Here is a 23,207-nt window from a genome sequence, read left to right as displayed (position 1 = left end):
CAAGTGACATATATGTTTTATTTATAATAATCTAAAATATTAACAACATATAATCAATCAATATAGTCAATGCTATTGAAGGTCAACATCGTTCAACACATTTTACTTAATATTTTATATTATTTTAACTTATTTATCAAGTATATAAGCTGATACAGAGTACAGACCCCGTTTGGACTACACCAGTAAGACTACGTACATATATAACCTGGTCTTTTCGCCCAACTACTATCACTCTTTTCTTCACAAAATGTTCGGTTCGATTTCTCTCTCAAAACAAAATACTGATTACAATAGGTTTAGTCCTTTTACTATTATCACTATAATAAGAATTTCTCGAACGAACTCTAATCGAAATTTCATAACCCTTTTCTCGAATACCAGTAGAGCAATTAATCAGCAGTGCATGTAATCATCATTGGTGCGCAGTTGTTGCACTGGTGACTCTGTCATCCCCAACAATGGCAGACTATCAAACTTATAGATCCATTCATTCATACTGATAAAGCAAAAGTAGGGAGATAGCAGCTTAGATTTGAAATCGAAGGTTAATTCAGTGAACCAAGATTTTGTTTACATATTTTAGTAAAAAAGCGAGTGAATATTTCATGGACTTTCCGAACAAACAAAAGATCCTTCCACATATAGCTCAAGATTTAGTAAAAGACTAGTGGCCAATTAGACGAGACCATGGCTTTCTACATATAGGTCTCATCTTTTGTAGGTTTTTAGTCGAAACTGCAGGGATTGCCCGCAGTGTAACACATTGCCGTCTCTTTTACTCATTTGTTTGATGTGTGTGATAATATTCATTATTTGTCCCAACTTTACGTTACTTTTTGACACGTATTTTGAGATTTTTTAATAAAATATAGTTTCATAATTTTTTTTAAAATTATTTTTTCGTGAATGAAAGTTTGACGTTTAAATATTTATTAAAAAAAATTTAAAAATGTTATGGAACTATATTTTATTGAAGCTTTAAAATGCGTGCAAACAATGAACGTAAGCATTTGCTAGACTTGGATAGAGTACTTGAATGAACTGTAATATGGAGAGATTCAACGAGGCCCGCGCTAACTTTAATAAAAGCAGAGTTAGTCAGCTGTATGTACAGAAGTCTGGACACACAGGAATACATAGAGGTTTTTTATGTGTTTACATGGGACAAATTAGACATGGAAGAAAGAATATCAGAGTGTTGGTGAATGATATGAAGGGAAATCATGCATGGGGAGCTACTAACACTAGTACTTGTAAATTGTAATGAATATTGAATAGGAATCAAAACTTTTGTTATCTGGTTGCTGCATGTCTTGTCCATCTATCTTGCTACCTTTGATTTTCAACTCCCCAGATGCTCTCTCCTATTAATCTCTCTCTCTCTCTCTCTCTCCCTCCCCCTCTCTCTCGCCCTCTCTCTCTCTCCCTCCCTCTCCCTCCCTCTCTCCCTCTCCCTCTCCCTGATCTCCCTCTCCCTCTCTCTCCATCTCTCTCCCTCCCTCTCTCTCTCCCTCCTCCCCCCCGCTCTCTCTCTCTCCCTCCCTCCCGCCCGCCCGCCCCCCGTTTTAATTAAAACCAGTTCGATATGTCTTTAAGTATCCTGTCTTTGTGCCTTTGGTTATCAGGAAACATTTTTTCATTTTCTGCATGTACCTCTTCTCACTTTATGTATCCAGTGCATGTACTGCAAATTGAGTGCTGCAAAATTGACCATGAACTTGAGCCAATTAATTTACTCTTTGGATTAAGATACATATCTAGACATTTCTAAACAACTAGAATGAATTGAATGGAAAACAACAAATCAGAACGTAAATAACGGGCATGGACTTCTTATTAGTTAATTTGTCGTATATTTTACTTCGAACTCGCTTTTTAATATATACACGCACTGCTGAAATCCAACACCCGGCAGACTTGGGCGACAAGATCATATGCGATAACATTGTTTGGTCCTAAGAGAGGACCAAAAGTCCAAAATAATATTGTTTTACTAATTTCTTGTCGCAATTATATCATATCTGTAGTAGTGAAACTATTAAACTTTGACATCGAACACGTGCTGAGTTAATGAATTAATGTAAATAAGGTTGAAGCAGTTAGTTGGATTTTTGTGAACAAGTTCAACGTATATGCATAACACTAAACATGTTTGCGATTGAGGTCAAATATACATCTATTAGATTTCTTTCAACCATAAAATGTTCTTGTTTTTGGGTGTGGTAAATCAAGTGGATGCATTTGAGATTGTCAGCGTTAGCTAGTTCATATGACTCCGGAAATGTGAAAATTTTGTAACCATACACTACCAAAAAAAAAAGAAGCCAAAACCGACCGTCTAAATCGATCGTCTAAGGCCAAAAACGGTTGGTTTTATGTCTAAAACCGACCATAAATGGTGGTCGGTTATAACACATTGGTCAGGTTTAAAGCCTAAAACCGACCACAGATGTGGTCGGTTATATTATCGCCATGTCAGCCATAAAACCAACCATGTGCGTATTCCTTGTCGGCAGGACAAAACGATGTCGTTCAGACTAAAACCGACCAATCCCAGGTCAGTTTTATCCCGGTATCTTTTTTATTGACGGTCGGTTTTGTCTTATTTTTTTTAGTGATATGGGGTCTGAGGAAGTTTCACCTTTCTTTGTTCCCCTCTCGACTCTCTGAATTCTAACCCCCCAATTCGCTGAATTTCTCAAATATCATATTCATCTTCTTTAGCCTTAGCCTTGCCTTTCTTATACACATTAATCCTTCATTTAATTTTTAAATTGCAAGTCCTTATACTTTGTAAGACCCTTTGGGTTTACATTTTACCACTGATTTTCATGATAGATTCATCATTTCTAACGATTGATCAAAGATTGTCATTACATTTGGAGGTTTGTAAACCTGAAAATCGAAACATCTGAGCACAGAGCATGGGCTAACTCTACATCCGCTCAATATATGATTATAATGATCAAATCGGCACATATTTGATTTTTTATTCTGCTCGTAATTAAGATCCTCAAGCTGCTTATACATATATAAGATGATTTTCTTTTTCATGTTTATGTTGATATTTGAGTTCACAGGCGCCCCTCTAAATATATGGAGGGTATTTCAGAAAAATAAAATTATGTTTGCCATCGCAAATGAAAACAAATATTTTTAATTTTTTTACGAATAAGAGAAATATTTGTTCACGGAGAAGGAGCTCGTGCTCGGCGACTTTTTTTTTACTATAGAGGCCATGGTTCACAAGTGTTTGCTTTTTGTGCTTCCTTTTTATGTATAAAAAGAGAGGTATATGTTATATTTATAGGTCATCACTATCTAGAGTTTAGGAATGAGACATGGGCATGTTTGATCGCCGGAAGCAATTTTTGCTCCTGCCTTTTATTTTTATTGATCCATTTGTACAAAGAAGTGGAAGCACTTTTAGAAAACTGAGAATGTTAACTTATTTTTTAAGATTTCTGCTTTTTTTTTCAAACACTTTATTAACACTTCTACTCCACTTATTTGATTTAAGTAACAAGTCACTTATTTTAAATTAACCCTACAGCTCCATAAAGAGATAAACTTTTATTCATCTGTCACTATTTAAACTTAGTCAGGGATATTATTATAAGCTTGAAATTGTTAGAATTATATGTATATCAGTTTCATTTATTTAATTTCAAAACATAAATCTCATATATAATTTTTTGACAAGAAAATATAGATCTTATCCAAAATTTGTTCCTAAACAAAAATAATACTAAATATAAGCACGTATTTATTTATATTGGAGTATATATATAATCACACTCAAATAAAAACGATTTTTTATTGTGAAATATGAGAACCAATCCTAACCACTCATTTTATATCTTATATCAATCTTTCACCACATATTAATTTTTAATTCGCGCTCAAATAAAAACGATTTTTTATTGTGAAATATGAGAACCAATCCTAACCACTCATTTTATATCTTATATCAATCTTTCACCACATATTAATTTTTAATATTTTTAATATAACTATCTTCTTTCTAATTCCGCCTGCCACCTCTAACCACAGCCGAATTTCATTTCCGGCCACCACCACCTCCATCAATCACCAGAAAATCATCATCGTCAAACACAAAATTACCGTTGTTAAATCAGAAGTCACCACTTGAAAACCAAAAATCACCGCCGGAAATCAAAAATCACCACAACCAACTACTATTCATGCCTACCAGATTCGGACACTAACTCCATTCATCAACGACGACCACCAACATCATAACGAAAATCATATAAATCAGTACAATAATAATCTCCACCACCATATACATACCACCACAATCATCTACAACCCCCGAATTTGGCACCATCATGATGACAAACCCACCACGACACCGGCGATGACAACGACAAGGGAAGAGGAAGAAGAGATTGACGGAATGGGAAAAGGAATTGATTGTTGTGTGTATTATAGAGGTATGGGTGAGTCAGGGCCGAGTCCACCACAGCAACGGTGGTGGCAGTGCTGAGAGGAGAAGAGATGAGCAGATGCAGTGATTTGGTATTCCCGATAATGACGGGCGGAAAACGGCGGGTGCGTGGTGATGGTGGTTTCGGATCTTCAACAACTATATGTGACTTGGTCTTCATAAATACAAGGTATGTAAACATACTAAAGGGATCAAAAATTGAGAATGAAGAAGCAATCTAAAATCTCTTAAAACTCGGTCACAAATTAATACATAACCACCACATTCAATAGATTTTTCGCTGATCAATTAACACTTTAGATCTTCGATTTGATGAAAAATCTCATCTTTATTAATTATCAAATTGCTTTATCAATTAAACTGGGACATGTTAAAATTAAATATTTATATCATTATTTAATTTTAATATCATTACGTGACATATTATTATATTACTTTGATTTGATTGGAAAATATTTAAACATAAACAAGACTATGCATCGCAAATATTATAAACTAAGACGATATATTCAACTGATATTTTAATGGGTTATTTTTAATTTAAAAAATTTATATATTGTATCTAATTTTATTTTTGTACAGATTTTTGATAAAATGTCACACACTTGATATAAATTATTTAGGATTTAAGCATAATATTTCAAAATCTCATGTATTTTGGTGAAGTTTCAAAAAACTTAAAATACACCGAACAAATTCACAAAATCTATCATTCTATAAAGTTCAAAAAAATTCATCAGCATTTGAATATCATCATAATTTAATGAAGTTTAAACCATCTCAGTTGAGTACCATTAAAATGTTAAGTATAATTTAAAATCAAATTTTGTAGTATAATTTAAAATCTCAATTAAATACTCAAGATTTTGATAATTTTTTAAAATCTGAGTTGAATATCCGCCGAATTCATAAAAAATTATTTAAATCCTAATTGAATACATCCATAATATTATATTAAAATGAAACAAATATTTTATACACGTATTATACTAATATAATATTTTTATCAGATAAATGAAAACCCAAAATTATTACTATATTTATTATAAGATCAAAAAGATATCATATAGATTTTTTAATAAAATTATAGGATTTTCATTTAATAAATGAAAAAAAAACCGAAATCAGTTCTTTCTCGGACTGAGTTAGTTTAGTACATATCCGCTCGAGCTGTTATTCGATGTACAAGAACTCCTCCACACCTATACATACATATAAAACATACACACATAAGCTCTTTGCAATATTTGCTTACAAATTATATATAACTTATATATATAATTCTAGCTCTGCTCTGCTACTTCTGCTTCGACCCAAATCTTTTTCTTCTCTCGTTGATTTTGAGAACAAACAGCTGCCATTCATCTCTGTTGTTTGGTTCAGGTGAGTCTTGTGAATCGATCTGCTTTTTGTTAATTTGTATTGAATTTATTGTATATCTTTTGGGGTTTTAGGTTTAGTTTTGATTATGAATTTTTGTTATTTGTGGGTGTCTGTTGTAGTGGTGATTGAGTGTTTTTGTGATTTCTGTGAATTGGGTTTTGTTTGAATTTGAATTTCAAAAAAAGGGTTTTTTTTTTCTTTCTGTTTTGTGTTTGATTGGTAGTTTGTGTTTGTTGAATTTATGTGATTGGCAAATTTGGATTAGTGGTTAATGGTATTTGTGTTTGTGATTGTTGGTGATGATTGGTACTGTTTTGCTTTGTATTTGTCTTGAGTTTTGAATTGGTTGATTTTGAGAAATGGGAAATGTGGAGAGTTGAAAATGGACATTTAATTTGAAATGGGTATTTGATTGGGATTAAAAAAATGGATATTTAGTTTGTTGCTTTCATGCGTCTTTCTATGCAAATTCAGTTTACTAACGGTTTTTTTTGTGGCTGTTTTGATCAGTAACTGATATTTTAAGGAGGGTTTATTCTGGGGTCATTTTAAGTGGGGATGGCTGGGACTGCAAGTGATGAATCTGGAGTTGGAAGCTCGGTGGAGGGAAGTGGGCAGCAGCGTTGTCAATCTAGTGAAGCATTGGCTGAATGGCGGTCTTCTGAACAAGTGGAAAATGGACTAACTTCAACTTCACCTCCCTATTGGGACACTGAAGACGAAGATGATTTTGGTACGCAATATTTCTCTACATTAGGCATATCTATTTTGTAGGCTAATAGTTTCAATGCTAGCAGGTATGGTTAGTCAGGGAAACTATGTCATCCAGTTTTTTTTGTATTTAACTGCACTCTGGAATCTGGGCGAATCATTACTTTCTACAAAGTATGTGTGTGTGTGTGTGTGTGTGTATTTCAGCTATGAATTTTTTCATAATACCGGTAAGCATTAGATGGTCTGCCAACATTATATTTCTATTTTTCTACACTACATCTTATTTATGTAGACTATATTAAAATAATGTGATGTTCTTTTCAGTTAACATATTGTCTATGTAGTTGAAATAAAATTGGGTAGCTTGCATGTTTTGATTTACTACGTCATCATACGTATCAGGGCAATTTATTCTTTGATCATATAAATAAGTAAATACCGACAAGATTGAATTGGTTAGTTTATGTAAAAGTTTGTATATTCTTTTTTTTTTTTTATGTACTTTAATTTTTAATGTTGCTGAAACTTTGTATATTGGATAGTGGATCCGCATCAAATATTGTATTATATCTATATATTTGAATGCCGTATGCTGCACTGAAAGAATCTTGCACAACGTATGTGCTTGATATTAAAAGATGACATCGGACACTAGTCTCTTTCTATCTCTGTATATAGTTAGTCATACATGTACAATAATTATTATTTTTGGACATAAATAGCTGCATATCGAGTGTCACTTGAATAATTACTGCTTTTATGCAACAGTATTACCTATATTTGAGTATATTCGACTTTCCTTTAATTATTTGTAGTATTATATAATTATGGATTAACTGGACTTCCTTGCCGATCTTTCCAAATAAATGAATATAAGTTTGTTTTACTTTTTTAATTAGGAAAGACTGTTTTAGGTTGTACAAAATTTAGTGATGTCAAAATCGTAATCGGGTTAAGAGAAATTATCCTAGACAGATTCTTCTATGATTGTCTGCAGGTCTATTTTTTGCATTTTTGTTATTTAAATCATGATATACAGATAATCATATACAGACAGCTAAAACTGACATTCCAGCACAGACCTCAATTTAGTATGAATGCCTTTGCTATCTAGAATCATGCACTACTATACTCTGCTGCATATTCTGTATTATTGCTGTTGTGGTCGGTCATCAGTCCCTTCTCTGCATTGCAGGGCCAAAACCTTCTGAGCTGTATGGGAGGTATACATGGAAGATAGATAAGTTTTCTCAAATCAACAAGAGGGAGCTTCGTAGCAATGCATTTGAAGTTGGTGGCTACAAATGGTAGGCCTTTCTATATCAAAATTTTATTTAAGGGACAGTCTTAAAATCTGTCTGCATTCCCTACTCTCATAGTCTCGTTACAGGTTCTTATCCATTGTTTATCTTTACGTAGTTCACAATGCACAGATATATCATATCGATGTGCATTTATATACTTATATACTAGATTTTTACCAGTGCGAAGCAAGGGCCGAGATAAATTATTATTATTCTTTTTTTTAATTTTTAAAAATTATAATTTATCTTACTAATTTTTAACAGAGTTTAGTAATCACTTTTGTCTAATTCATAATAATATTTATGAAAACAATATTACCTATATCATTAATACATTTTTCAACTTAATTATTTTATATAACAGTGCAAAACAATTTTTTATATGTCATTTAGTTTATCAGTTTGGAATTTGGGAAAAACCTCAATAATTAGAATGTTTAGTTATTATGTTCAATTTTAATTCTTGAACGTTGAAATTAAGTTGTATGTATTTTTATTCTGAGCTTTTAATTTTGTTATTCTATTTTTCAGTTTGATCCAGTAGAAACATGTACAAATGTCGGTGCAAATGATTTGATGTATCATATTCAATTTTTTAGTTTTGAATTTTTAAAATCCCTCCATGACAAAAAATTAGCTTTTTCGTTTGATTTTAGTTTTTCTATGTTTAAGTTGTCAGTTTTTTTTTTTTTTTTTTGATATTTTCATTATTTTTAAGTTTATCTTCTAATTTGGTCCAGCAGAAAAATTACAAATGTTGTGTATTCTTGCGAGTTGCTATGTGTGTGTGTGTACTCAGTACTTCAAATCATTGAATAGCAACATACCTTTTTTTATTTTGCAACTTATTTCTCATAACTGAAAACTGCTTCTTTGAGACATTACACATCTCAAGAGCAGTTCTCATTATCATCAATTCGGGCATGCTGGTAATATATGCATACAATTCATGCACCATGTTGAAAATTTTGTATTATGTTTCAATTGATGTTGGGTTCATATAATGGAGGTGATGTGGGATGCTTTAGGAGAGTGGTGTGATGAATCTCATTATAAAAAAAAATTAAATCTCTAGTCGTTTTGGCAGGTACATCTTGATTTATCCCCAAGGCTGTGATGTCTGCAATCATCTCTCTTTGTTTCTTTGTGTAGCAAATCATGACAAACTTCTTCCAGGTATATTGATCAGACATAGTGTCCTTGTAGCTGCTATGATATTGCTTTCATGCATTTGATAATAATTATGGTTTCCAATTTTACTGAAGCAGGATGGAGTCATTTTGCACAATTTACAATTGCTGTTGTGAATAAAGATCCAAAGAAGTCTAAGTATTCGGGTAGTTTGTGCTTCTCTTCTGTAGTTGTTGGCAGATTTACTTCTTGTTTTCATATTAACTGCTTACATGGCTTTCTTATTTGCAGATACATTACATCGGTTTTGGAAAAAGGAGCACGACTGGGGATGGAAAAAATTTATGGAGCTGTCAAAAGTTTTGGATGGGTTTATCGATGCTGACACTCTCATTATCAAAGCTCAAGTCCAAGTTATTAGGTTTGGTACTCATCATTGCTACATGTGTTTATAACCTGTATGTTGGCTTGTTGCAATGCAGAGGCATTCTATAATAGATATGCTATTAAATAATAATATGTATCACTTGCTTCAGCATTTTGAACTTCATCCAATATTAGTGTTGCCACAAGTTTTTTGGTTTCTTAAGAAGTAGTTTATCCTTTAACCGTCACTATTACTCGATTTTTTGTTCTGGTATAATTTTTTTTCTATTCTCTTTTTTGCATTTTGATCTCTTTTTCTGTTAAGTACCTTGATATATAATAGTAATAATTATATACTTTGGTTTGTTATTCGTCATTATCTCAGTGGTAGAGTGGTACCCAGTAACATGTTAACTATATTGATGCCAATATACCTGGGACAGAAATACGGTTGATATTATATACTAATGAGGTGATGTGCTTTTCACAATAATTCCGCACTGTAGTCAGAATGTAAAATAAATGAATGTCCTTTTTTTTTTGAAGCAGACCTTGTCTAGGCATATCACCTATTATATTTAATTTCATCTGGATGTAGTAATAATATTATATGTCAAGTCAAGTGTGACCTTGTTATTTTGTTGACCAATCTTTTCTCATTGGGTTATCCCACAAGACTTGGTGGAAAATTTATTTTATGCCTGAACTAAATATTCCTTATAGATTCTTTATAAAGATGGTAGTGCATGCTGATGGTGCACCATGTTGAGTTTTATGTATCCCTTGGTATCACTCTCTCTGGTCTTAAATATAATAGCCTCGTTTAACTTTGGCACGCATGTTTAGTTGTAAAAAACTCGTAATTATATTTAATAAGAATATACTAATTTTTATGTCAAAGTAGAATTTAGTATTTAAACTTTTATTTGGCATAACATTGAAAATAACTATGTGTTTTTTACTCCTAAATACGCGGGTCATTAACATGGACTATAAGTCTATAAATATGTGTTTTTTACTCCTAAATATGCATGTCCAAGTCAAGCCAAGCTATTATTTAGGACCGAAAGGCTATTATTTGTGAAAGTACAATTCTGTTTGATTTTCTCAGTAAAAACTATCATCTTTGTATTTAATGGTGGCTGAATCTTTTGGTTTGCAGGGAAAGAGCAGATCGCCCCTTTCGCTGCCTCGATTGTCAGTATAGAAGAGAACTTGTTCGTGTATATCTAACAAATGTGGAGCAGATTGCCCGCCGTTTTGTGGAAGAGAGGAGAGGCAGACTTAAAAGATTAATAGAGGATAAAGCTCGATGGCCGAGGTAAATAATGTTGATTCTTGCATCTTGTTGACCGTGCATGAAATACGGATTACATTCCTATGTGAAGATTTGGTTCTGATGGGTACATGGCTGTTTTTAAATGTTTAATAAACAGATGTAAAAATCGTTAAGGCAGAATTTTTAAATCTGTATTATGTTTGTAGAACAAAATAACTACCGTAGTAAAATCATGTGGAATTGCTACCATAGTAAAATCATGTGGAATTGTTTTTTAAATATTGTAACTTAATCCCTTTTGGGCATGGCATAGATGCAAAAGGTTCAAACATAATGGGCTAATTAATTTCATTAATAAAAATGTAACTGATTTATCTAATCTGCTGCTAATATGGATTTACCATTATGTTCCTGTCTGAGGAATTGTTAGTATGATGATCTGGCCTATGTAATGTTACACATCCTCTATTCCATAATTTATCTTGTTATTATTAATTGATAATATAATCAAAACTATATTTCCAATAACATATAACATAAGACATAGTAACAAATAAATAATAATTCATATTATTTAGTTAGTAAAAAGGGTGAGGACCCATTTTGCTTTCGCCCCAAAATCTCTAGACTGAAATACCTGATTATAGAAGACACAAATACCTGATTGTAAAAGAGCGGCCCTTACTACCGATTATAGATGCGTTATAATCATGCTTGAATATCCAATTGTGATTCGTGCATAAATATACATACATACAGTATACGCATAATCCACCAGTTCATATGGGATGAGGATTAGGAAAGTTTAATCAATACACATTTGCGTATTTTGGCAAATGGACATCTTACTTATGCGTGGGCTGAAGAGAATGGTGGTAATATTCTTGATAAAAATGTGTTGAAAGGTGGAAGAGATTAGATCGAGACGTTTATGAGAAACTGTGATGGTATTGTTGAATGAGTTAAGAATGAGGATCGGTGTTATCCTGGTTTGATGAACATACAGTATGTGACTTTGTATATTACTCTGCAAGTGTATTTGGGTAGTATTTTACATTTTTGTATATCAGCTGTGCTCGTATTAGTTGTGGTGCTAAGATGTGAAAGAAAATTGTGATGAATGTAATCTCGGGAAATTAAGACAAAGTTCACGTCGTGATTTATGGGTCAGGCTATGCAAGAATCATTGTGACGTGTGATTATGGGGTAGAAAAGGCTATCTATTAATTATATGTCATGGGTTACAAGTACTAGCTTATCTCCAAGTAAATATACAAAATAAATATATGCTATAAATACGTATTATTATTAAGTATCTACCTAAATTATATTGAAATATGTGTATTAAGTGTTTAATCTACTATATTTTTTAATTATTTAAGTGTGTATAATTTGATTGATAGTTAATGTTGTTTATGTCATTTTGAATAAATATTAAAACTTTAGCACTACTTTCATAGGACTCCCTTCCCAAATTTGAATAATTAAATATGGAAAGAGATAATTATCTTTTCGTATAACTACAGTTAAAATAATTAAAGCTCAACTCATGGACATGATTTCTAATTGTCGATATATATAAACAGAAGTGCACTACTCCCTCCGTCTCAATTTATAGGTCCCTTTTGGGAAAAAAATTTGTCCCAAAATACTTGTCCCTCTCTTCTTTCAATACAAATTTATCTCTATATTAATTATGAATTTTTTGAAACTCAACATTATTCTCATTTCTCAATGCACTAAATCTCTATATTTATTGTGATTTTTTTGAAACTCAACTATATTCTCCCTTATCAATGTACTAATTAATGATATATGAGATAAAGTTATATCTAACCAACTACTTTCTTAATATGCGTGTTTATTCCAAAAGGAACCTATAAATTGAGACGGAGGGAGTATTATAATTTTTTCTTAAATTCTAAATAAAGTTTTTATAAGTAATGTTTTTGGATTTTTATTGTGATTATCAAGAACAGTTTGAATAAATTTATGGAACTATTTTAGATTTATTGATAGAGATTGTAAAAAAATGTTTAGCAAATAGTTATACTAAAAATTTGAGGTTGATAATATCATATACGAGAGTGAACTTGTAGCTTTATGTATCAAAGATAACCTTTATGATGAAGTATTAATAAGAAGAGAACTTCTAAACTTCTGTACTTTTGATGAGTACAGATTGAACATTCAATTTTGCAGAACAACCTGTCACAGGACATTGCTTGGATATGAAAAAGAAAACTATTACTCCTGTCAGTGGCGGAACCAAAGGGGGGCTAGGGGATACTAGAGCCCCCCCTAACCTCGAAAAAACAGTGTAATTTTTTTTTCAGCCCCCACTGAATTAATGTTGTCAATATAAAATTTTTTTTAGCCCCTGCTAAATTATAAATGGCATAAAGAGGAATTTATTGTAAAAAAAAGAAAAGAAAAAGCTCTTAGTCTAAAGAGAATCTAATTAACAAATACATTCAAAGAGATATACTCAGATCAACTCCAACAAACTCCTTAACTTTTCTTTAAAAATAATATAAACAATCAACTCTTAACTATTTAAGAGGTAAAATTACACAATATATCCAACAATATTCCCTACACACGCTCTCTATCTATATCTATTATTATATTTATTATTAAAATATGTATACCTAACAAAGTGTATCATGCATGCTGAGTACTTTGAACATAGGAAAAATAATATAAAATATAGTTAAGAGGGAGAGTGTGCTCCTCATTGTTGAGGAAGCAAATAGAGCTCTTAAGTGTTTTAAGAGGTGCTAGGAGCTTGTTGGAGTTCATTTCATCTCCGTATTCTTCAAATTTTGGCTAAAGAGCCCATATGAATTAAGAAGCTTTTGGACATACTCTCGTAAGTCATACGTTCACGCTTGACACTACCCTAACTCAATGGAGTTCTTCTGATGAAAGTTATCTTGACAATTACTAATGATTTGTCATAAGCTTTACAACAAAGAATCAGACGGATTTGGCACTCCATTTTAAATGATAAGAAGCGGATAAAGATTAATATGGACTTTAAAGTATAGGAAATCTTTCTGTCATGATGGTTAATACACACAAACACACTGCTTATCCCTTAGTTTATCTTCTAGATGAGTTAGCTTTGGTTTTACTCGTTCTCATTGCTACTGTTGAGAGAGTTTTTTCCGCTATAAAAACAATTAGGACTTATCAGCATAATAGGATGGAAGATACATGTTTGAATGATAGTATGATGATATATGTCGAGAAAGCTATTTATTGAAGTGTGGATAATGAAATAGTTCAGCCCCCCCAACCCTCAGGCCTGGTTCCGCCACTGAGTCTCCTGTCCCACTCATTATGTCCTCATTTCCTATTCTGCTTGTCCCAAAACTGATGTCCATATTTAGTAAATATGGTTAATTAAGTATTAATTATGTTAATATATTTGAAAAAGAATACAATTTTTTGGTAATTATTATTACCTTATTTAATGTGAGTGAATAAAAGGTGGATTTTTAATTGTGGACAAAATGAGTAGGACAGGGGAGTATTATTTTCGAATCACATCGCATAAAGGTGGTTGGGTGATGATTAATGTCATCACTCGATGATTATTTATGTTAGGCACCAATTTCCATGCTTTTCCTCCTATTTGAAAATTAAATTGCTGAGGAGACAAAACTGACACTACAGTATCTTCAATTTAAGCAAGGCTTGACCAAAGGAAGTGATTAGTAATCAGGCAGATGGCTTAACTGAGAAAATAAGTATATAGCTTAGCACCATATATATGGTTGATGTGCAGATTAAAAACGAAGAAAAAATTTCCAGTTCCTAGATAAATTCAGCACTGATTTCTAATTTTAAATGTCTAACCCCGCCTATGACCTAATGAGGTCTGTTACTGAAACATAAAAATTAATGATTTACATTTGTGATTGGTTTAGCCTTTTTTAGTGGAAATCACAGAGGATATTCCGACATAATCCTGTAATGGTATTTTTGTTGTAGAATGAAATAAGTGGGAGCAATTGGGATATGTCAGCTGCATATGCCTTCTGTGAAATTATCAATTGCATTATTTTAGGGCTATATTTTGTGTATTATTCCTTATAGATTACATAATCTTCATCTTCTGCATACTGATATGAAATCTTTTTCAGCTTCTGTGCGTTCTGGCTTGGACTTGATCCAAATGCAAGACGCCGCATGTCTAGGGAGAAAACAGAATCAGTTCTCAAAGTAGTTGTGAAACATTTCTTTATAGAAAAGGAAGTCACATCTACTTTAGTGATGGACTCCTTGCACAGTGGGCTAAAAGCCCTCCAAGGTCAAACTAAGAGCAACAAAGCTGAGGGAATATATTTGGTTGATGAAGAACCATCAGTTCCCATTGCTCGCATGGAGAAAGACACATTTATTTTGGTGGATGATGTCTTACTACTACTTACGAGAGCTGCTGTCGAACCACTGCCGCCAAAGGATGAGAAAGGTCCCCAGAACCGCACGAAGGTATTATGCCCATTACAAGATTCAGTTAAACTATAAATATATTCTTTTACAGTGCAATGTCCAGTTCCAGTAAGTATGCAAGAGATTTCAAAAAACATATGTTGTGTTGTAAGATTATTAATTAATTGATAATTCAAATTTCAACATAATAAAAACTGGAAGTCTGGAACCATCACACTTAAATAACATATTATAAATGCAACAATGAATACTGAAGAACTATTTAACACTTACAGTAAGCCTCATCGACATATCCTGAAAAGGTTATATCTCTGTTGGTGTTACTCTAACTGTTTTCTACTGCCTTTTATTTTTTGAATGCCCTATTAGCATGCTAGTTAAGCAGTTGAATATCATTTCAAGCATCTAATTTCTCTGGCCACACCCCTTTATTCTCCTTCTCTCTTCTACCCTTATTACTAGCTAGCATATTAGCCTACCTAAATATGTGTACTTCCCTTCTGTTAAAAAACGTTTCGGTTTCTTAGTCGCCTGAATTATATTCTCAATTGTTGCTTCCAAGAAGTATTATAAGATTCCTCGAATCTTCTTTGAACAGACTGTTTCTTTTCTGTCCCTGGATTTCAAAATTTACTCTGTTAACTCTGTGCTACTTACCCTGAGAAGTATAACACTGTTCAGTCCCAGATTCAGGAGGCTATAGCTAGATACATTAGAGTTCTGTTATGAGGATCTTAAATAACCTAGCACAACTGACTAAATTTTTTCCTATGTGATTCACCCTATGTTACTCGGACTCTTCATGTTGCCTCGAAGTACCCGTGTCGGACGCTCGACACTCGGACATGGACACTTGGACTCGGACACTTGTTTTAGGCCAAAAACATGTACATTTTTCAAAATATTACCGAGTCGGACACATGGACACGTATCCAGGTCGGACACTTCTAGCCGAGTCCGAGTAACATAGGATTCACCTAATTGTTTTATTATTTTAGTTTCGTACTTGTAGCATCTATGATTCATCTGGCACTCTCATCTTCGTCCCTCAGAATTTTGACTTCAAAAGAATCAGATATACTCCGTGCTTCTAATTCGTATGCCTGTTCGTTTTTAGTTCTTCTATTCGATGAGATGGTAGGATTGTTATTTACTGCCTCATCGGGTTTATATTATGATCTTCATTCAATCGTTCTTAAATAAAATGCTCTTATCAGTGCTTCTTGATAAATGTAAAATTTGGGGGTTTCTGCGGAAACAACCTCTTTACTTTTCCAGAGTGAAGGTAAGGTCGTGTACATTTACCTTCTCCAGATCCTGCTTTATGAGCAGAATAGACCGGATATGTTTGGTTTGTATTCATCTTATCTCTCATGACTAAAAGAATACCTCTATGAAGCCGAAGGGGTCTGGACCAATGTGGAGAAAAGGGTTTTTTCTGTCATCTTTCTTCTTCTGAGCCTAATATCTAGTTTCACTGTACTTGACAGATGCCCTTTTTTTTATTGTTCAATATGCATGTATTGAGACCTTCATCTAAAGTTTGTGAGGTCTTGAGTCTTTATTTTGATTTCCCTCCTCTTTTTATGTACACCAGTACTGGTTTTATGATAAGTACTGGTATGATGTCGCAGGATGGTAGTTCTGGGGAGGACTTCTCTAAAGATTCCATTGTGCGTGACGAAAGGCGCCTTACAGAACTTGGTCGGAGAACAATTGAAATATTTGTCCTAGCACATATTTTCAGGTAATCGTATGTTATTTTAAGTTATGTTTGTATGCTTCCCAGCTTGTTTTTAAGTTTTCTGCCCAGGGTGTCGTCATTTTGTTCTCAATATGCATAGCCGTTCAGTGCTCCTAAGGATTTTGGGGGGGGGGGGGGGGGGGGGTTCTGGTTCAATCCATATCTTATTTGGATGTAGGGGTTAAAAAAGAGAGGCTTGAATTCCAATATTTGGAAATGGTTGAAGAAAAGGTCGGATATGTAAAAGTTCAAATAAATAAAATATATATTGATTTACTGAATTTATATTATTCATAAAACATGTTGAATTATATATTTATTTATTACTTTTGATTAATACAAATATTTACTTTGATAGTGTTAATAATATATATAACTATTAAGTTCTTATTCTCTTTATTTAAAAATATAAAAAAAATTATATTTATGTGTTCATATTTGTTCTGCGCGTGTTTTTAGCTAACTAGCTTATATCCCGTGCATAGCACGGGTAATATTTTATATGTGTTCTTTAATTATCTGTTTTTAATTGTATATACTTTTTATACATCTCTAATATATTTAGGACTTCGAGATGTGTTCAGGTTAGAAGTTATATTTAAAATTGTTAGTTTTTTTATATGTGTTTAAATTAATATACTTAAATGTGTTTTAATTGGAATAGGTTATTAAAATAATTAGGCCATAAATACAATTTTTCAGAAGTAGGAGGACATGAGGTCCGTAATATTAGTTGAGCACTAAAGCCCAAATACTGATTGACTACCAAACCTTCATGTTTTGGCTTTAATAATATGGTACAAATTCTTCCAAATTTAGGAATTTTCAGTTAAGCACTAGCCCAATACCGACTGACTACCAAACTTTAATGTCTCAGGTTTTAATTATCATGGTACAAATTCTTCCAAATTTAGGAATCTTACCATAAAAATTCTATTTTACTTAAAAAACCTACTGATATTAAGTTTAAATCACAAAATCAAAGATTATATCTTGTATATACATATTATATAGATTGATATCATATTTCACTATAAAATCGTGACTGTTTAATTTTTTTTTTCGAACTTTTAGATTGAACGATCCTTATCTATTTTGCTTATATTGAGGTACTTTACCATGGCACCATGACGAACAAAAAATCCCTCTGGCGCTTTATATGTAGGATATAATATAATATCATTCTGAAGATCGTGATTGAAAACATATTGGCTGTCAATTGAGCGGGTCCCATTTATGCACCTGATCCCCATTGACTTCTGAGAGAGGCTGATATCATGAAGGAAGAAGTATGAACGAGTCCGCACTGTTCAACACCACAAACCAGGGTGTTAAAAACTCAATTGAATCAGATAAAACCCAATCCATGAATAACCTTCTAAAACCCAACCCTCCTCAAAAAGTTCCGAAACAAGATATAGAAAAATTCAACCCCTCCCCTCCCAACCCAACCCTCCTCTCCTCAACCAAAGAAAGAAGTTCTGCTTCAGAATTTTGGCTTTTCAATGAATTTTAATTAGTTAGCTAGGGAACAGTGATATGAGCATTTTCTTTGCTACTTTCTAGATAAGTATGCAAAATTGGCCCAAATTGCTTTTGTGACCGCTGTAATTTTGGATGATACTGAGTATTATTGCTATGAAATCTGAATGGTAAGCGGCTGTTCTAAGGCCTAAGGTTATACTTATTTGTGAATTATGTGAAAACACACACTCAACACTCTAGCACACCCACACTAGACAACATCCAAATTTTAGTCCCTTCTAGATAATCATTTTGTCATCCAACATGCTGACTTTTAATATTTGACTAAATCATAACCGATCAATTCAGCTGTGTAGACTTGTTCTAGTTTATATGTTGCTGTTTGATTAGTGACGCCAGATGTTGTCTTCACATTTCAATTTTATTTTTCCCCGTACTGTTGTAGCAGTAAGATTGAAGTTGCATACCAGGAGGCTGTTGCTTTGAAGAGACAAGAGGAGCTCATCCGTGAAGAGGAGGCAGCCTATTTAGCTGGAAGTGAGAAAAAAATGCGACGTGGTGTAGCTGACAAGGACAAAAAATCCAAAAAGAAGCAGGTTAGACCGTACTTGCATGGTCACACCACATGGAATTTCATAATCATAATTTTATGTCTTTGTTTATATGTAAATCTATGGTAATACTATAGCTGCCTTCGCTAATTAAGTTGCGTTTATGTTATGGTCATGTACCCACCCATTGATCAACTTCTGGAAGCAACCTCTCTCTAGGTAGAGAGGTAAGGCTGCCTATATTTAAGCCTATCTAAAATCAATCTGTTTGTGGTAACTAGTAACCTTGTGCACCAGGACAGCACTTTTTTTGCGCCCTTGTAGCAAGGGTTATTTCAATTATCTATGAATATAATTGATTGGTTAGGCTAAAAAGGAGTATAAATATAATGTAGATTCATGTATACATTCTATGTAGATTCACATGTACATGCTAGCTTCATTCCTTTGCCAGAGTTTGGTTCCCCCCTTACTGCTGTGCATTTTGGGAATCCGCTATTTAAGTAAACCTTTTGGAATAGCCAAAATCTTGTGTTCATAGAGGTTTGAAGAGTTTGGGAAAAGAGGAATTAGAGGATATGTACGAATATAATAGGCGTGTTTTTATCTGTAATAACATTGCTTATTATATGCATGTTTGTATCTCTAATGATGTAGATTCAGTTGACCTAAATCCATGTTCTCAGTTATACAGCAATAGCTTTTTATGACATCCTGATGAACAGGTCCTCTGTTTTTATCAATGCATTAATAGGAGCAAGTAGAAACTGCATAGACCCCTACGAATTTGATTGGTGTTCCCCATCTTCCGCGAAAGAAGTCTACCTTGTCATCTTCTCCACTATCAGTGTATCACACTACTGATGTTTTCATCCTTAAAGATATCCTTCACTTGATCGATCATCAACTTACATATATACATGCTTTACTTTTTGAAACCTCATAGACTATTATCTATAATTTGATCTGGAGTTATGGTCTCTGAGATCTGAAGATACTTGATAATGTTTAACTTTTTAGTCTGGAGTTATGGTTGCTGTGACTTGAAGATTATTGATAATGTTAACTTTTATAGTTCTCTCTTTTTACATTCTCCTCCCTCACTTGGTGAATATATGCATGATCTGACTATTATACTCTTCGCTTTCGTTTTTTTTTTCTTTTTGAGATGCTTGTTTTGCTAAATTTAAAAAGGGATTTGTGTTGTTCCACATCAGGGGAAACAGAAAAAAAATAGTCGGAAGGTTAAGGACAAAGGAAGATATGATAAGCCTGATAATGCTGTAGAGGACAAGCCGGAACATGAAAGAAATGACTTCTTAGTTGAAGAGTCAGAACCTGTTAGCAAACCCATCCAAGTTGAAAATGTTTCTGATGTCTCAGATTCAGTAGATTGTTCTCTTGAATTACCTCAGGCCGATTCTGAAAATGGAGAATCCAGTCCTGTCAATTGGGATACTGACACATCAGAAATTCATCCTACCACCGGAGCCAATAGCAGTGGAATTAGTGCTATTTCATCTGTACGGACTGAAGAAAGAAAAAGTCCTTCAGGAATAGATGATAGTTCATCTACATGCTCAACAGACTCACTCCCATCAGTAACAGCTAACGGGCCTTGTAAAGGAAGCTCACTTGTAAAACAAAACAGCCAAAAATCATCGTCAAGGTAATAAATGTCTCTTTACTGTTGTGTCAAGTATAGCTACAGCTTCACTAAAATTTGTCCCTAAACTATTTTCAGAGGAAGGAATCTGAGGGTTAACGCCATTCAAGAAGCAAGAGGACGTGACATTGACTGTAATATTAAGCCATCCAATGCCTCTTCTGACCCAGGGCAGGTAATTGATTCATCAGGAAATGGAAAGGTGGCTAAACCAGAGAAGGCCGTCTCAAATTCGTTACAGCATCGGACTGAACAGGTGACAAAGAAGGTGAGATACATTCTTTTGGGTTTTTACTATTCTCTGTCACAGTGAAAAATGGGTCTTTAATACACAATTGTACGAGTAAATTTTGATATCAGAACTGGAATGCATATGTTTCAGTTGGATATTTCTGAGTGTCCCTTTGTATCTTTATTGTAGTATCACAGCATTTGGTATTGTGCTTTAAGTCCATACATCACTGACAGATAAAGTCATATGACTCGCTTATGTTGTAAATACTTATTCTTATAGTTTTTAACAAGTTCTTTTTAGTTGTCTCAAGATGACTACAAAAAATTCCTGCATGAAAGACATTTAAGAATTATTCCTCGGCATTGTAGTCTAGTAAATGCCCCTCTTCTCTTGGTAACAAGAACTCGAAGCTTCAAGCCTCACTGGAGGCATGGGTGTGTTATCCATTAAATTAATGTAATGAAACCAGTAAACGAAGAACTTACAAAAATTGTAACTATCAGATTGATATATTATATTGATGTTAAAGCTGCTAAATATATCATTATATTAAATTTATTAATAGGCTGCTATAGTTCAAATTGTCTTTACTTGTTTATAAGCAGTCACAGATTTGTTTTTCTTTAAGAAATTCGTATTGTGTTTTTTTTACATCAAATGTATGATCTTTTGCATTATCTGACAGAAGGAAGTTGCGGGTCCTGATAAGAAATCGACTGTTACGGAGGTGACTGGTATAAGAAAACCAATTAAAGTAAAGACAACAACTACCCAAACCTCTCCTGGGAGACCAGTGAAGGATCTGTCATCTGCTCCTGAGTCAAAATTACAGTTGAAGACTGCTTCCAGCATTGACACTGTGTTGGTAAGCAAACAATCTTCCCTAAGAGATCAAAAGAGTGATAAAATGGCCATTCCAGAAATTTCAGCTGAAAGTGCAGTGCCAAGAGTCACTGAGAAATCAATCTCTCAGCATATTCCTTTCTCATCCGAGAAGTCAAAATGTGAGCGTCCGCCAGGTACAAGTGAAAAGCACATAGCCCAGCAGGTGCCAGTCAAAAGTGAGAAGCCGATGCCAACCCAACCAGGCATTTTAAGGCCTTTAAGTGCACCTTTAATTCCAGGGACTGAAGTGGGCACACCTGTTGTTCCTGTGGTCCAAACAGCACAGTCTCTGTCCCGTTCAGTGAGTGCAGCAGGCCGCTTGAACCGTGATTCCTCGCCTGCAACCACTAGTCATGTACCTCAGTCATATCGAAATGCTATGATGGGAAACCAATCTACTGCAAGTTCAACAGGTTACTCTCTCAGTCAGTCGTCAAATTCAGAAGTAAATTCGCAGCACTCTTACTTGCAGACATCTTCTGTGATATCTCCACCGATGTATACACCCCAGAGCTCTCGTAGATTGGACACAGAGTCAATCCGATCAGACCTTTTATTCGGAATGGTAAGTCATGATGTGCTGCAAAATGTGCCTCAGTGGATGGAGAACCATAGAATGGACAGCAGCAGAAGTAACAGCATTCCTTTAATACATAATGGGCCTCAATGGATGGAAGATGTTCAACAGAATACCAGCAGAAGCATAAACAACGACCATTCATTGCATAGTGACATCCAAAACTTTGACATGGTCAGGTCTGCACAGTCTAGATCTCAAGATCAGTTTCCTATCGGATATCCTCCTGTTACATCAGGGCGCCAGAACCCTGGTGTATCCTCTGATGATTTTCCACATCTAGACATCATTAACAACTTGCTAGATGATGAAAATGGGATTTTCATGGCTGCAACCACAAGTTCAGGCTTTCAGACCTTCAGCAATGGGCCTCATCATCTGAACCAGCAGCAGTTCACCTTTCCTGGTGATTTTGGCCTTTCTGGTGATTTGGGGCCCTCTGGTTCCCCCTTTTTTGAGCAAACTCAAAGTTACCATGACGATGACTATTATCAGAGTTACAACTTTGCTTCTGATCAGTTCGACTCAAATTGGATTCACCAAGCTAATCTACAACCTTACCAGAATGAACATATCGATGGGTTGGTACCAAATCAATGGCAGGTCGGTGATTCTGATCCATCTTATCTAAGCATGAGAAGTTCAGAAAATGATAATTTCTCGTATCATATTCCTGAGTATTCAAACTTGGTTTGTGGTACTAATGGTTATACTGTATTCCGGCCTTCAAGTGGACATTGATAAAGATTGCTGGACTAAATCTTGTCACAATGTCAGGTGCATTACTCCGGTGTAATGAATATAAATAATGTAATTCGGAGGAAGAAGTGTTGGTTATAGATTTGGAGCTGAGGCTGCGACCTCTGTGCACGGAACCATTTGTAAAGGATGATTTTGGTTTACTTTGTTTCTTTAGCAAATATAGACATACATGAATTACTTTAGATTCTAA

General features: G+C 33.9%; 1 protein-coding gene across 4 annotated transcripts; it reads left to right on the top strand.

Moving 5' to 3' along the window:
• Positions 1-5,656: 5,656 nt before the first annotated feature.
• LOC108202645 (TNF receptor-associated factor homolog 1a) lies at positions 5,657-23,207 on the top strand. 4 transcript variants are annotated; one of them, XM_017371141.2, is made up of 13 exons: positions 5,657-5,857; positions 6,368-6,590; positions 7,767-7,878; positions 8,963-9,051; positions 9,144-9,212; positions 9,298-9,427; positions 10,535-10,693; positions 14,803-15,151; positions 16,747-16,859; positions 18,790-18,937; positions 20,110-20,561; positions 20,637-20,826; positions 21,479-23,207. In XM_017371141.2, the coding sequence occupies exons 2-13, from the start codon at positions 6,416-6,418 to the stop codon at positions 22,994-22,996; spliced, it is 3,504 nt and encodes a 1,167-aa protein (XP_017226630.1). In that variant the 5' UTR covers positions 5,657-5,857; positions 6,368-6,415; the 3' UTR covers positions 22,997-23,207. The 4 variants fall into 4 exon arrangements, with proteins under 4 accessions (XP_017226630.1, XP_063940354.1, XP_017226631.1 ...); XM_064084284.1 differs by having other exon boundaries at positions 5,714-5,857; positions 21,482-23,207; XM_017371142.2 differs by having other exon boundaries at positions 5,714-5,857; positions 18,787-18,937; positions 21,482-23,207.

Source organism: Daucus carota, chromosome 9 (genome assembly GCF_001625215.2).
Source record: "Daucus carota subsp. sativus chromosome 9, DH1 v3.0, whole genome shotgun sequence".
In the NCBI taxonomy this organism is placed as follows: Eukaryota; Viridiplantae; Streptophyta; class Magnoliopsida; order Apiales; family Apiaceae; genus Daucus; species Daucus carota.
Note: the sequence above shows the minus strand (reverse complement) of the source record. Positions and strands in the feature narration are given on the sequence as shown.